At 61.1% G+C, this 10,465-nt stretch overlaps 1 protein-coding gene across 2 annotated transcripts in view; it reads left to right on the forward strand.

The window, feature by feature from the left end:
• The window catches only part of UNC5A (unc-5 netrin receptor A), a 64,462-nt gene that overhangs the window by 52,727 nt on the left and 1,270 nt on the right, over positions 1-10,465 (forward strand). Inside the window, exons 3-15 of one of the 2 annotated variants that reach the window (XM_061423036.1) lie at positions 1,740-1,883; positions 2,133-2,236; positions 2,415-2,595; positions 3,245-3,412; positions 3,994-4,158; positions 5,230-5,418; positions 5,540-5,842; positions 8,136-8,223; positions 8,462-8,630; positions 8,812-9,045; positions 9,155-9,304; positions 9,390-9,554; positions 10,148-10,326. In XM_061423036.1, coding sequence (XP_061279020.1) covers positions 1,740-1,883; positions 2,133-2,236; positions 2,415-2,595; positions 3,245-3,412; positions 3,994-4,158; positions 5,230-5,418; positions 5,540-5,842; positions 8,136-8,223; positions 8,462-8,630; positions 8,812-9,045; positions 9,155-9,304; positions 9,390-9,554; positions 10,148-10,326 — 2,239 coding nt within the window. The remainder of the gene's footprint in view (positions 1-1,739; positions 1,884-2,132; positions 2,237-2,414; positions 2,596-3,244; positions 3,413-3,993; positions 4,159-5,229; positions 5,419-5,539; positions 5,843-8,135; positions 8,224-8,461; positions 8,631-8,811; positions 9,046-9,154; positions 9,305-9,389; positions 9,555-10,147; positions 10,327-10,465) is intronic. The other variant, XM_061423037.1, reaches the window with a different exon arrangement.

The raw sequence follows: 10,465 nt of genomic DNA on the forward strand, positions 1-10,465 counted from the left end.
ATTCACGGTGTAAGGGGACAAAGGTGACTGATAGAAAAATCTGGGACCTGTATGGGAGCTGGAGAGACTCATGAGGAGGGGTCTGGGCAAGGGTCAGGGAAAGACACGTTAGAGAAATTAAGACAGAAAACAGCCTCCTGGCTTGCCTGCTCAGCTGGGCTGCTGCTCCTCCTGCAAGGCAGCCCTAATTGAATTTCTCTGTTAACAATGGAAGCACCAGCCTCTCTCCCTCTTTCTGATAAGCCAGTGACCCGAGGGAAATTGGGGTCAGGAGGAGGAGGAATTGGAAACAAACAGTCTTTTCTCACTCCTGGGGACACTAGTTTCAGCTAAGGGCCAGGGGACTGGAGGAAGGCTGGGGTCCCCCCTCCCTTCTGGGTCCTCAGAGGCCTGGACACTCCCAAGACATCCCACAGCTGGTTCTGGGTGTGGCAGGTGTGTGGAGGCTGGGTACTGTGTCCACCCTTGAGAAGGGATCCTTCGGGCCCAGTCCATACAGGATAAAGAAGGTCCCAGACACCCATCACAGGCCAGCTTCCCCTCTGTGGGCTGTCTCTCCCCATCACCAGCGTTTGTCCTGGTACGAGGGGCACCCCTAGCACCCCACGCCCCCACTCCCATGAACCCTGAACACATTCTGGACTCACACAGCAGGCAGCCCTGGGCACCTCTGGCAAGTCACTGCCTCTATGAGCCTCTGTTTCCTCATCCACAGAATGGGAGCAAATACCTCCAAGGGAGCAGACTGGAGAAGATAAGCCAGCACTCTGGAAACACTGTCTAAGCCCCAGGGGTCTATTATCATACTACATAATCACTGTCATTATCTTGTTAATAGCTGTTATTATATCATCACACATCAGGATCTACCTACTAACCCCAGGAGGCCAGCCAGATAACTCCGTGAAAGTGAAAGTGTTAGTCACTCAGTCGTGTCCGACTCTCTGTGACTCCATGAATTGGAGAAGGCAAGGCACCCCACTCCAGTACTCTGGCCTAGAATATCCCTTGGACGGAGGAGCCTGGTAGGCTGCAGTCCATGGGGTCTCGAAGAGTCGGACACGACTGAGCGACTTCTTTTACTTTTCACTTTCATGCATTGGAGAAGGAAATGGCAACCTACTCCTGGACAGGGAAGCCTAGTGGGCTGCCGTCTATGGGGTCACACAGAGTCGCACGACTGAAGAGACTTAGCAGCAGCAGGCTCCTCTGCCCATTCTCCAGGCAAGAAAACTGGAGTGGGTAGCCATTTCCTTCTCCAGCGGATCTTCCTGACCCAGGAATCGAACCCAGATCTCCAGCATTGCATGCAGATCCTTTACCATCTGAGTCACCAGAGAAACCCTAGATCCCTCCTTACCTTTTGTTTTTACCCACAAAGGCCCCCAGGGCTGGACTGTGTGCCTCACCCCTTCTGCCTGGTGTCCTTTAGAGGTCAGCCTCCATTGCCCCAGGTTCCTCTGTGACTTTGTCTCTGAAATAGCAGGAAACCCCCTTCCTGACTTTTTTGACTCCAGGGAGATAGGCCTTGGGTGACCAAGTACCCACTCCTGACTTTCAGGAGATACAAAGGGACTTCCCCGGGAGCCCCTTCTTCAGGCAGAGGACTGCCCGCAGTGTCTGCCAGCTCCCCTGCTCAGCAGAGGGAGTGTCTGTGGTGGCGCCGGGACCCTGCAGGGGACTGGACCATGAGGACGATGCGCGAGACACGCCCTTGCTCCCCGCCCCTCCCCTCTCAGGACTGCCCTCCATGGAGGTCCGCATCAATGTGTCGAGGCAGCAGGTGGAGAAGGTGTTCGGGCTGGAGGAGTTCTGGTGCCAGTGCGTGGCGTGGAGCTCCTCGGGCACCACCAAGAGTCAGAAGGCCTATATCCGCATTGCCTGTGAGTCCGGGGCGGAGGGGCCTCAGGGTGTCACCCGGGAGGAGGTCCCATAAGAAATCCTCAGGTCCTGCCTTGACAGCTGGAGGGAGTGCTTACGGATGCCGCCCAGCCACCCCCTATGTTCCCCTCGGGCACTGGACGCTTCTTCCTGGCCTGTGCCATGGTCTCTGCAGGACCAGCGGACAGGGTCAGCCAGGCTGACCCAGTGTGAGGCACTCAGCCAGGGAGACGCTTCTGTTCTGCCCCCAGATTTGCGGAAGAACTTTGAGCAGGAACCATTGGCCAAGGAGGTGTCGCTGGAGCAGGGCATCGTGCTGCCCTGCCGCCCACCGGAGGGCATCCCCCCAGCCGAGGTGAGCGGGGCTGCAGTGCCACTCCAGGTGGGCAGTACCACTCCAGGTGGGCAGTGCTCCCAGGTCTCAGCCTGCCCTGCCCAGCCCTCCAGGCTGATCCCCCCCACCCAGGGGCCACGCTCGCTCCAGGCAGGGCCAGCACAGTCAGGCGGTGCAGTGGCATGGCTCCCTCCCCCAGGTGGAGTGGCTCCGGAACGAGGACCTTGTGGACCCATCCATGGACCCCAATGTGTACATCACGCGGGAGCACAGTCTGGTGGTGCGACAGGCCCGCCTGGCTGACACGGCCAACTACACCTGCGTGGCCAAGAACATCGTGGCTCGTCGCCGCAGCGCCTCCGCTGCTGTCATCGTCTATGGTGGGCCCCGGTGCTGGCAGGGTGGAAGGGCTCCGGGCATAGGCAAGGCGCTGGGGTGCCTTTGTGGCAACCACACGTGGCTGGCTCCCTGAAGAGCCAGGACCGGGCCGACCGAGCTGTGGCCTGATGGGGAAGGATGGGGAAAGGGCTGGCTGTGGCTGTTCAGGAGTGGAAGGGCCTGTCTGGACAGAGGTGTTATTGGTGGCTGGACCATCCCTTGGCTTACCTGTGGTCAGGGGACATGGTGCAGGAGGAGATGAAGGGACAAGATGGAAGTCTAAAAATGCGACAGACCCCAGGGTGGAAGCAGAGTGACCCGGGCACCCCCAGGAGGAGACAGAAGGAAGGGTGCGGGAGTCACCCCATAAAAGGCTGGGGTTTGGGTTGGAGGACCATGTGGGAGCTGCAGCTAGGGTTGGCTCTCCTGAGTGCCTGCAGTGCCCACCGGGAAAGGGGCTGTGGAGCAAGCGCTGCCAGGCCCCAGGGGGCAGAAGGGCAGAAGCGTGGCCTCCCCTCCAGGGCTTTTCTCTCAGCCCAGCTGCAGCCTGCCCACTTCCAGCTCACAGCCCCTCTGTCCTGCTCTGGCCCCTGGGCCAGAATGTCCAAGGAAGCCCCCGCTCCCTGACCCAGTCCTTCTCTGTCCGGCCAGTGAACGGTGGGTGGTCGACGTGGACTGAGTGGTCTGTCTGCAGCGCCAGCTGTGGGCGCGGCTGGCAGAAAAGGAGCCGGAGCTGCACCAACCCGGCGCCTCTCAACGGGGGTGCCTTCTGTGAGGGGCAGAATGTCCAGAAAACAGCCTGCGCCACCCTGTGCCCAGGTACCAGCGGCCGCCACCTCCCGCATCGCTCTTCACCACGCCATCTCCGTGCCCTGGCTCCATCGTGCCCACCAGCCTGCTCCCCATTGGCTCCATCCCACCCACCCACACGCAGGGCCAGGTTCAGTCCAAGGCCAGGATGGGGTTCAGTGTGATCAGAGGCAGGGCTCAGTCTGTGTGCAGACTCAGCCTCAGCGGAGGGGCCGAGTCACAGAGTCCGAGGTACTGTCGGGACAGGGACAGTCCATGTGGGGCAGGGCCCAGCCTGGTACTGTAGAGCCACCCGCGCCTGGGATCAAGGGGTCATCGTGCGACCGAGGGCCCTCACTGCCCCAGGGCCAGGACGGCCCCTGGTGTGGGAGAGCCGAGCAGGCCCAGCGTCATTGTGCCTCCTGTCATTAGCATGCGTCATCCAGGCCCGCTGGACACCAGAGGGCTTGCAGACTGGCAGGCTTGGCCCTGGCCCTGGCGTTGCACCAGGTCTGGCTGCCCAGCAGGGCCACGCTGGCAGACAGCCTGGGCTATAGCTCCCTGGGCTGACCGTGCCATCTCCTCTCTGTCCGTGTCTGTCTCATATCTAGTGGATGGCAGCTGGAGCCCATGGAGCAAATGGTCGGCCTGTGGGCTCGACTGTACCCACTGGCGGAGCCGTGAGTGCTCAGACCCCGCGCCCCGCAATGGAGGCGAGGAGTGCCAAGGCACTGACCTGGATACCCGCAATTGTACCAGCGACCTCTGTGTGCACAGTGAGTCCTTTCCACCCAGGAGCCCTCTTGAGTTTGCCAGGATTGGCCCTGCCCGCCCTGGGGCAGTGATGGCTCAGGGAGTCAGTCCCCTGCCACAGGCTGCACCTCCTATTCAAAGCTCAGGACCTCTGGGGGACACCCCCATCCCTAACACACCCAACATGTGCCCACATACACCCCAATACTTCCCACACCTGCCCTGAAACTTGCATATGTCGGTGGTTTTACCATGCACACCGAGCCTCTGGGATCGTCTCCCAAACCCCTTCCCATCCTCTCCTACAGTTTTACCTCTGCCCCGTCCCCCAAGTGCACATACAAGTCCTGTGGGGACACCAGGCTTGTGAGGCCTGTTAATTACAAGGCCATAACTAACAATTAAAGATCTCTGTTGGATTTTTTTTCTCTAGAACACACCCTCCCCCATTCTTTCAATTAAAAACCTAATTATCTGTGTCAATTCCTTTCTGATGGACATTTCTTTCATTATGCAAAACCCTTCTAAAATCAATATCGCCTCCTCCGGGCAGTCAATCACTCTCTCCTTAGCCCTGCCCCAGGCCGGGGTGGCGGGGTGGAGGGTGGGGAGGGGATGGGGGAGGTGGGGAGCAGGCAGAAGAGAAGAGCCCAGCATCCCTGCTCCAGGTCCAGGGGTTGGCCAGGAATCAGATTGGCAGAATCCCCCACCCCCACCCCCTGCCCCAGAAAGCAGATTCCCTGCTTGAGGGATCCTAGGCGCTCACCCTCAGTCTCAGCTGCCCCTGGCCCCATGGCCCCAGAAGAACCAGTTTAGCCGGGAAAGTGGCTCTTCCCCGCCTCCATTCTCTGTCAGCAGCAGCTTCACTATGAATTGAGCCGGTGAGGCATGCCGTCTGCCCAGAGTGACACAGTGAGGTGGTGGCAGATGCAGGACTGGAATGCATGCGCGCTGATATTTCATGCCGCTTGCTGCCACCCCCGGCGCTGATGCCCAAGGAGCGGAGGCCCCATGCCCCTGCAGTGTAGACTGCTCGCCTCTCCTTTCTGGCCTCCTGCCCTCTACCCCTCTCAAGGCTGCACTCTCTCCCACAGCTGCTTCCGGCCCAGAGGACGTGGCCCTCTATGTGGGCCTCATAGCTGTGGCCGTGTGCCTCCTCTTGCTGCTGCTCGTCCTCATTCTTGTGTACTGCCGCAAGAAGGAGGGATTGGACTCGGACGTGGCTGACTCGTCCATCCTCACCTCAGGCTTCCAGCCCGTCAGCATCAAGCCCAGCAAAGCAGGTGGGGTGCCCCCGCCCCCCGCACTCATGCCGGGGCCTCCACGCCAAGAGTCGCCCACACTGGGCTGCCCCCACCACCCCCCAGCCCCTGTGCCACTCTGAGTCCATCTTGATCCTTGCAGACAGTCCCCATCTGCTCACCATCCAGCCAGACCTCAGCACCACCACCACCACCTACCAGGGCAGTCTGTGTCCCCGGCAAGATGGGCCCAGCCCCAAGTTCCAGCTCACCAACGGGCACCTGCTCAGCCCACTGGGCAGCGGCCGCCACACGCTGCACCACAGCTCGCCCACCTCGGAGGCGGAGGACTTCGTCTCCCGCCTCTCCACCCAGAACTACTTCCGCTCCCTGCCCCGCGGCACCAGCAACATGGCCTATGGGACCTTCAACTTCCTCGGGGGCCGGCTGATGATCCCTAATACAGGTGGGTAACACCCCTGGGTTGCCCCCAGGGAGCTCTAGGAGGCAAGACTAACATGAGTCCCTCCTGGAGGAGGGTGGGACAGCCTTGACGTTCCTCCAGTGCCTCTCAGCCTCACCGTGAGAGCTGGGCCAGCCCAGCAAGGAAAGAGGACAGAGTACTGGTAAGGATCCAGTCTCTGGGATTGGCACTGAGACGGAGGCCAGGGCTGTCTCCCGTCTGTTGCCCAAGGACACAGTATTACTGTCCATTCATCTGCATAGCCAGCCAGCCTGTGTGTGCTGGGCCCTAGGCCCCAGGGAGCTGGGGGAACTAGTGGAGAGAGAGCAGAGGAAAAACATCCGGACAGGGGCTTTTCCACCCAGCACCTCACAGAAACCCCTAGGACATCTGAGAAAGAGCCACGGTGCCTGGTGTGACTGCCCGCTCCCACCCTGACATCTTTTATTTCCTCAGTTTCAGTGACCCTGCATGGCCCAGACCTCCTCGTCCCCCTGCAGCTGCTTCTGGAGCCTGCTCCCTAAATGCAGGTGTTTCCCAGCGCCCCCTCCCAGGGCCCTCTCCGCAGATCTCACCCTCTCCACGGCCTCAGTCACCGTGTCTGTGTAGATCACTCCCACTCCCCCATCCCCAGCCGCGGTTCTCCTGGGTGACGGAACCGCACACCCAGCTGCCTCCTGGGCAGCTCCATCTGTATGTCTCACAGCACCTCAGGTTCCTCGTGCCTAAAACAGCACCGTCTCCCACCCTCCCCCAGAACCTCCTCCCTCCCCGTGTTCCCTACCTCAGGGACAGCGCAGTCGAGTTGCTCAAGACAGAAACTGGGAGTCACCTTGACCTCCTGCTCTTCCTCACTTTTCTCCCTTCACCTCCACCCCAGCTTCATTCATGTACTGATCGCATCCTTCTTTCTTCTCCACTGTGCCTGCCTCCTTCTGCCTGTCTTTCCTGCGGCCTCTCCTGGCCTAGGCCACCACACCTGCCTCTCGTCTGGTTCACAGCTGCAAGCATTTACTCATAGGAGCCAGACTTGACCATGTCCCTTTCTGGAGTTTCCACTCAAAGCCCGAATGACAGAAGCACAAGGACTCGTTCCTTGGGGCCTCCCCTCCCCTACACGCTTCTCCTGCACTTGGTAGCCTCGTTGTCCTTTCATGAACCCAAATACACTGGGCTGCCCTTCGCACACACGGCCTCTCTGCCCCCATCCACTGGCCTAACTGCTACTTCCCCTTCTGGTCTGGCAGCTCTCCCTCTCTCTCTCTGCTTCATGGTCTCCTTCAGGGGGGCTGCTAGGGGATGGTCCTTGTCAAGATCTTAGAAAAGGGCAGGCACCCAGTGGGTGCTCAGTGACCATCTGCCCCTCACTTCCCAGCAGGGTGGTGGCCGGGGGGCTCTGCGCCTCTCTGCTCTCACCCAACACCCAGCACCCTTTGCTGCCATCCACTTACCTGTTTCCCTGTGGGCTGAGCGCTCCGTGAGAGCAGGGCTCATGGTTTTCCCTCAGCGTTTGCATTCGCTGAATAAGTACCTGCCTGAGCATACCCTGCCACAGAGCACTCACACGTGGGTCACTCAGACTGTCTGTCACCACCCTGGCAGCTGCACCAGGAGGCAGCACAGGAGCATGAAGTGGGCAGGAGCCACAAATCCACCACTTCTGGCTTCACTCTCCCTCCTGGGCCCCAGCAGATGCTTTCAGATGCTGCCCCTTTAGACACTGGGACAAAGGTGAATCAGCCAGACAGGACGCGTGTGCAATGGGATCCAAACTAGAGAGGGCTGCCAAAGCAGGCAGGGTTGTTAAAGGGCCCAGCCCCACCCACAGGGGGCCACTGCCCAGCACAGACCAACAGAGCTGAGGTACCTGCCCAGAAGTGGTCGAGCTGAGGGGGAGGAGAGGAGCTCGGGGAGACCAGGAGGATGGAGCGCCCAGAGGCACAGCTATGGGGGTGGCTTCAGAACAGCAAGTGTGCAGGGCAGGCTAGGCCCAGGGCCAAGGGCCTTAACTATCAGGAGCTGGGCTTATCCTGGAGGCAGGGCAGGTTTTAAGTGGGTGATGAGGGTGGGAGGTACAGCATCCAGAAGTTTCTGTACCCAGGCTAACTAGGTATGCATTGCCCACATGAGTTCCTTCAGCTTTGTGCCCACTGGCCAGCCTGGCAGTCCCACTGGCACCTCTGTTCCCAGGCCAGGCTGGCACCAGTCCTCAGAGGGAGGCTTAGGGCGGGGCTGGCAGAGTGGGCGTTTGGTGGCTCTGCAGCCCTAATAAGCTCTGGCCCCTCCTCTGTCACAGGCATCAGCCTCCTCATCCCCCCGGACGCCATACCCCGAGGAAAGATCTACGAGATCTACCTCACACTGCACAAGCCAGAAGACGTGAGGTGTGGGCATGGGCCTTGCTGATGGGGCTGGGTGGGTCCAAGCCCTGCCTGCTGTCACCCTGGTGCCCCTGCCCTCTCCCCCACCTAAGGTGGGGTCTGCTCTGGCCTGGCCCAAGGGAGGGCAGGGTAAGGGGTGGGGGCGTCCCTAAGTGCCACTCAATTCCACAGTCCTCTCCTCAGGCTCCCAAGATTGTCCCCCTGACGCCTTTCCCTTCCCACCCATATTTCCCCACTTGAGGTTGCCCCTAGCTGGCTGTCAGACCCTGCTGAGTCCCATCGTTAGCTGTGGGCCCCCTGGAGTCCTGCTCACGCGGCCCGTCATCCTCACCATGGACCACTGTGGGGAGCCCAGCCCCGAGAGCTGGAGCCTGCGCCTCAAAAAGCAGTCCTGCGAAGGCAGCTGGGAGGTGAGCCCGAAGCCTCCCCCATCCCCCCAGGCTCGGTGGAGTCCGCCTTCCTGCCTGGCCCCTGGGCCCTGCGCCCTCCCCAGTCTCTGGCCACTCCTTAGAGGCAGCTGGCCGGGAGGTTACCCACCGGGTCCTCAGGCTGCAGCCGGCCACGACCTGACCCGTCGGGCCCTGCCCACAGGACGTGCTGCACCTGGGTGAGGAGGCACCCTGTCACCTCTACTACTGCCAGCTAGAGGCCGGCGCCTGCTACGTCTTCACGGAGCAGCTGGGCCGCTTCGCCCTGGTGGGAGAGGCCCTCAGCGTGGCTGCCGCCAAGCGCCTCAAGCTGCTTCTGTTCGCCCCAGTGGCCTGCACCTCACTCGAGTACAACATCCGAGTCTACTGCCTACACGACACCCACGACGCACTCAAGGTACCTGCCACACAGAGGCTGGGCCGGAGGGCTGACCGCCCCTGGCCCTGGGAGGGGGGCAGTAGAGAGGGCGCCCCTGTGGGCTTGGCTGACACCTGGGGCACTGCAGGAGGTGGTACAGCTGGAGAAACAACTGGGAGGACAGCTGATCCAGGAGCCCCGCGTCCTGCACTTCAAGGATAGCTACCACAACCTGCGCTTGTCCATCCACGATGTGCCCAGCTCCCTGTGGAAGAGCAAGCTCCTCGTCAGCTACCAGGTGAGGACACTCGGGGTGCTGGGAGCCGGGCTTGGGCAAGCCCGGCTCCCCTGACACCACCTCTCTGTAACCCCCCTGCCCCCAGGAGATCCCCTTTTATCACATCTGGAATGGCACACAGCAGTACCTGCACTGCACTTTCACCCTGGAGCGTGTCAGCCCCAGCACCAGCGACCTGGCCTGCAAGGTGTGGGTGTGGCAGGTGGAGGGCGATGGGCAGAGCTTCAATGTCAACTTCAACATCACCAAGGTGGGCTGCACTGCATAATCTGCTCCCCACTCTGGGCCTACCCGGCCCCCCAAGCCCACCTCCTAGAAACCACGTGGCACTTCCTCCAAGTGTCCCGAGGAGGGAGGTGTAGATGCACATGTAGTCAGAGGTAGACAGAGACTGTGGGGCTTGGGGAGGGGTTGGAAGAGGGTAGGGAGCCACAGGACGGGAGGGGGAGGCAGAGCTGGTCTGGGGGCCCTGGAGGACTTCCGTGAGAGGAGGGGCTTGTTTGGGGCTCAGAAGGATGAGTGCGAGGTGGATGAGGCAACAGTGAGGAAGCAGAGTGGTGGGTAGAGACAAAGCGAGGAGAGCAGAGAGTTCAGTGGTCAGCAGAGGCTGGCAGGGGTGACTAGGGAGGGGTGGAGGGGGAAGGAGAATGGGGTCAGAGGCTCCTCCCCTCACTGGCTGTGTGACTGTGAGCAGATCGCTGCACCTCCACACTCCAGGGAGCAGGAACCTGGCCCATGGTAGGTACCTATGTGTGCCCTGGGATGGTCCAAGCGTCTCCCACCCAGCACGTGGGCTGGGCTGGGCAAGTTCTAACAGGTACCTCCATCCTTCCCCATCTCCAGGACACGAGATTCTCTGAGCTGCTGGTCCTGGAGAGTGAAGGGGGGGTCCCAGCCCTAGTGGGCCCCAGTGCCTTCAAGATCCCCTTCCTCATTCGGCAGAAGATCATTACCAGCCTGGACCCGCCCTGCAGTCGGGGTGCCGACTGGCGGACTCTGGCCCAGAAACTCCACCTGGACAGGTGGGTGGGAGGTGGGCAGGGAGGGGATATGAAGGCCACCTGCAGCCCAGCTTGGGCGGGGATGAGGAGCAGCGAGGGTGGGTGGACAAGACACATGGTGGGGCCTGTGGTCCAGCCCCAGCAGCTGGGGCTTCCCCTT

Source organism: Bos javanicus, chromosome 7 (assembly GCF_032452875.1).
Source record: "Bos javanicus breed banteng chromosome 7, ARS-OSU_banteng_1.0, whole genome shotgun sequence".
Classification (NCBI taxonomy): Eukaryota; Metazoa; Chordata; class Mammalia; order Artiodactyla; family Bovidae; genus Bos; species Bos javanicus.